We start from the raw sequence: 4,434 nt of genomic DNA, 5'->3' as shown, positions 1-4,434 counted from the left end.
CAACGTCGCAAGTCCACGAACGCACTGTTCAAGAGAAGCTGTCGAAGTGAGCACGATCGCATTGATCAAGAAGAGCATTATCGAGGTGACAGGAGCAGGCGCCGACGATGAGGACGCGAAGGGGGTATTTTTATACTGGGTAGCTCACTACCCGGGTGCGGAAGACTACCCGGGTGCTCCCTGCTGAATAGCCGAGATTTGTGCGACTGCAACGGGAATGGACGGCTTGCATGGGGCCCAGGCACTGCGGAAAAATGCCACTCCAGACCCCAGTTTAAACTAAACTGGGTTATCAACCTAATGGGCTTTTGTGCACTTATTACAAAAAGTAGGGGTAGATGTGATATTATCAATACTTCAGGGGTATTCTTGATACGTCGAGAAAGTTCAGGGGCATGTGTGATATTTTCCCAAAATTCCAATATGCTATTCGTGAAAAATTCACCTTTCATTTTTCCATTTTTATCTTATTATACTGTAAAGCTTCACAGCAACATAACAAAAGAGAAGATTGTTGACAGTCTTGTGGGACCCACTCACAGGTTCATTTACAATTTCAACTACATATCTTTTTCTTTTGCAAATTAAAAAAGCCAGTCACATATCTTGCTTTAATCCAATACAATCAATCCTTCTCTTCAACCACCTTTCTCCTCTCAAATTTATCACACCTTCAACTTGCATTTCGAATAGACAAAGTTTATCATAAAACCCATCCAACAAACGCTCAGAATTACAGCCAACAAACTAATATGCGGCTCTTTGAACCAATCACGTCGATTCTGTCATCAAAACCCAATGCGAAGCAAAATAGAAGCAAGCAAGTTGGTAACTACAAGTGATACAATGCATCAATAAGAACATGAAGAATAATTACATGGGCTTTTGAGTGACAGATCTGGTCCAATTCTGCAAGTGATCGACAAAGACGATCACCGAGCCCCCAACTCATGGAATTCCAACGATGTTGCATGAATCCACAGCTTCGGCTGAGGAAAATCCGCTGTTCGGACAACGAGAATCACACCCCATCTGCTGCATCAGATCGGGTCGCATTAGATTCCGATTACTTCATCTGATCGACGATTGTTCGATCGATGCCATGTTGCCAATCCTTAATGTACACATTATTACTCCTCTGGGCACTCGACGCCGACAATTCTCAGCGGAAGGGAGCGCAATTCAATTAGAAACATTGATATCGGTGTCGTGGACATGCAAAACTGTTTGACTGTGGGTTGGCTCGCCGCTCCCAGGACTTGAAAGTTTTGGAACTGTCATAGCAAGAAGGGCTGCTCGCCGATGGTGGCGAGCTCGTAACTCTTCACAGCGGGTGCGAAAGATAACATGGCGTGATCGGTAGTGCAGTTCGTCACGTTGACGGAGTTGGGCCCACCGTTGGGGTGCTGGGGAAAATCCTTACAGGTTTCCCAGCGGCCGTTGAGGGTGTTGTGGTAGTGGTACGAGCGGAGCACAGTTGGGTCCATAGTGATGTAGTGGCCTTGCTTCAAGTGTTCGGAGTAATGCACCCCGGTCGCCCACACAAGCTGTGGCTGGAGTGCGTATTTGCGTGACTCCACCGGTTCCCAGCCGTAGTTGCAGTCTGCGTACACAAGCTTCTCGAAAGCCCATTTCCTGCACTCGTGCAACGGCAGAAACGTGAAGACGACTCGAAGGCTTCTCTGATCTGTGACTGTGTGGCAAAAGGTGCAATGGATTTAAGGGATAGGAGTCGAGTTTAGTTATTCTCTGACCTTGATTGCTTGGCCATGGATTGGGCTTCAGTGGTAGTTTTGTTGCTCTTCTCGCAGAGTGCGTCCGAAATTTTAATATTCTTGAAGAGGATTTGCGTGACATTGTTGCGAGCCTGCTCTGCCAAAAGATTGAGAATGGCTCTCGGGCTGTGTGCCTCAGGGATATACAAGTATTCATCGATGTCAAAGAAGAAGGTCCAGCTAGCGAGGGTCTGTGATCGCATCAAGCAGTCGTTCAATATCGTGAATTGGTGGTGATAATAGCCTTCATACACCTCTGCCTGCCGCAGATTCTGAACTTGCACGCGACCCAGGTCAATCCATGGCTTTAAGACGCGGTAGACGTCATCGTGGATGCCCCCGGCGTCGTGAAACATGAAGAGCGTGCGATTGCCGAAGAACCAGGCATGGTACGCAATCCACTCCCGTACCCGCTGAGGACTGATGTTGCCATACAACGGGGAGCCGCAAAATGCCAGGTCATAGGAATATGGCTGTTGGAAGTGGCTTGCGCTGTATTCGCCTCTCATCTCTGTAAGGGCAACAAATCTCTCTGGAATGCGGTAGGAATCCGAGTAGCCCGCAGTGAGAATCATCTGCCCACCCTCTGCGTCAGTCCCAACATCTCGTGGAAAATTGCACACGAGCACCATCGTACCATATAATCTTCCCATATTCCAGTCGGGCTTGATCGCCATGGCCTTCACTCTCAGAGCTTTGGAGTCTGAAGTAACCCACTCGCATTCATGGGTAATATCGTGCAATTCGTTGAGGAGTTTGCTTGTCATCACCACTGACGAGAATGTGCGGGGACCGTTCCTGTAGGAGCCCACTTCAATAATTAAGCGCGATGCGACCCCGTGAGCGCGGAAGCTGCGAACCTCCCCTTTCGAGAGATCGATACTGGACATGTTGAGTTTTTCGTCCAGAGCGAACGAAGCATTGGTGCAAGCCATCGGGGGAGCTGATGCCAGCCACCATGTACTCTCGTATCTCCCTGCATTGGAAGAGATTTGAAATCCTAGAAGAAGGCAATTCAGAATGACCAACACCGCAACCACACTAAAACATGTCCCCGAGGCTGGGATTCGCTCCAAGATTTTCCCCGTCGAAGACTTCATGCTGCTACTGCAGCAGAAATTCTTCGTAAGCAATTTGCGAAACTTAGACCAGCTCTAATAGACCACCTCAGACGCACCTGCAGCGCAAAATCAGACGAACGAAATATCAGCAAGATTACACGTAAGTGGGATGCATGTCTCAATAGGCATGAACGAATTCCCGACTTGTGCATGACGAGACCACACTAGAATAAATCAGGCAGCCACTGAGAGAAACTGAAAGCGGGAACAGCAGGGATACCTCTGCTGAATCAAGCGAGAATTAAGAGACCGAGTGTTTTGCAGCACGCAATTCTTGAGATCTAAGAGGAAGAGTGGCATGACTATTGTCTGTGGAGTCCTGCGATGCTTCAAGTAAATGACAATGACTTTCAGCGACGTCGACCACTGATTCCTGAGGTGCTTCTGTGGCGTCACTGGGAAGAGATAGCTGGCGTGAGAACCGTGAATTCGGGACGGCGGTGACATAAATGACAACTTATCTCGGTGGCAGACCAGAAGAATTGATATTCGTTGTAAAATATTTTTGATACATGCACCGGAACACAGAGCAGATCCAAGTTTCTAACGAGGATCCAGGTCACACCTTCACAGTTGTGGAGGATACAAGTTTGCGACCTCCAACTGGTTCCCCATGATCGATGCGCTAACGCCTCCGTGGATTCTGAAACATTTAAGGTGTTCAAAACCTTCAGCCTGATTTGACCAGCACCAAAGACTGCAGTAGATTACTGAGTTTGACAAGGTTCTGATCAGTGTGAGTGGATCAATTAAAGCATACAAAAATCGGTATTAAGCAACTGTAGGAATCCATCCCTGGCATGCACCACAAACCCGGTGCCAACTTAATGGGGATCGATACTTTCAAAAAAAAGGACGTCCCAAAGAAAAGCACACCAGTGAAAAAAAATTGGCAATCATTCGGGAAATTATTTTTTCTCCACGCAATCGAAAGCAGGTCACATCTTTATGATTGGAGGTCTGCCAGAATCCGCCCGTGCCAAACGAGGCAGGTGAGGGTGCTGGATATTTGCATTGAGGGTCTAAAAACAGGAATACGCAAAGTGGCAATTAGACGTCCTTGCCCCCAATAAAAGACAACAGTGTTTGACAAAATGCAGCCTGAACCTCTGTGAATATTACTGTCCCTTGGTGCGGGATCCATGCTTCGCGATCCAAGTAGCACATGGACCGACATCAACGTCTGGCTGCGGCATTGATAGTGAACACGGAATGGGTCGATGGTAACAAGGCTGAGGCGGCTATGGAGTTCAGAACCCGTCTGTGGGGCCAACATTTCGCAAATGTGTAATTCTCAGAAGAATTTCAAATGTGTAATCAGTCTATTAAATACACAACGCCATGCGGAATGCGGGGCCTGCTACAAGACATCCATTGCATACTGTTCACCAACAAAAGTGAATGCACGCCACGAAAAGCTAAGTAGAGCTTTTGGAAGTAGGACAAAATTAATTGTGCTTTTCTATCAAAAACGCGGTAAAAAACTATAATTATATACAAAAACTAGTTGAGGCTAAAAGAACGTCAAAGTCAACTCA

General features: G+C 47.2%; 1 protein-coding gene across 1 annotated transcript; it reads right to left on the bottom strand.

Annotated features, from left to right (window-relative positions):
- Nucleotides 1-829: 829 nt before the first annotated feature.
- On the bottom strand, nucleotides 830-3,327 carry LOC112294086 (galactan beta-1,4-galactosyltransferase GALS1). The gene is made up of 3 exons (XM_024544233.3): nucleotides 3,117-3,327; nucleotides 1,755-2,952; nucleotides 830-1,635 (listed from the first exon to the last, which is right to left on the bottom strand). The coding sequence occupies exons 2-3, from the start codon at nucleotides 2,873-2,875 to the stop codon at nucleotides 1,278-1,280; spliced, it is 1,479 nt and encodes a 492-aa protein (XP_024400001.1). The 5' UTR covers nucleotides 2,876-2,952; nucleotides 3,117-3,327; the 3' UTR covers nucleotides 830-1,277.
- Between the last annotated feature and the right edge of the window lie 1,107 nt (nucleotides 3,328-4,434).

Source organism: Physcomitrium patens, chromosome 17 (genome assembly GCF_059467195.1).
Source record: "Physcomitrium patens ecotype Gransden chromosome 17, ASM5946719v1, whole genome shotgun sequence".
Lineage (NCBI taxonomy): Eukaryota > Viridiplantae > Streptophyta > Bryopsida > Funariales > Funariaceae > Physcomitrium > Physcomitrium patens.
Note: the sequence above shows the minus strand (reverse complement) of the source record. Positions and strands in the feature narration are given on the sequence as shown.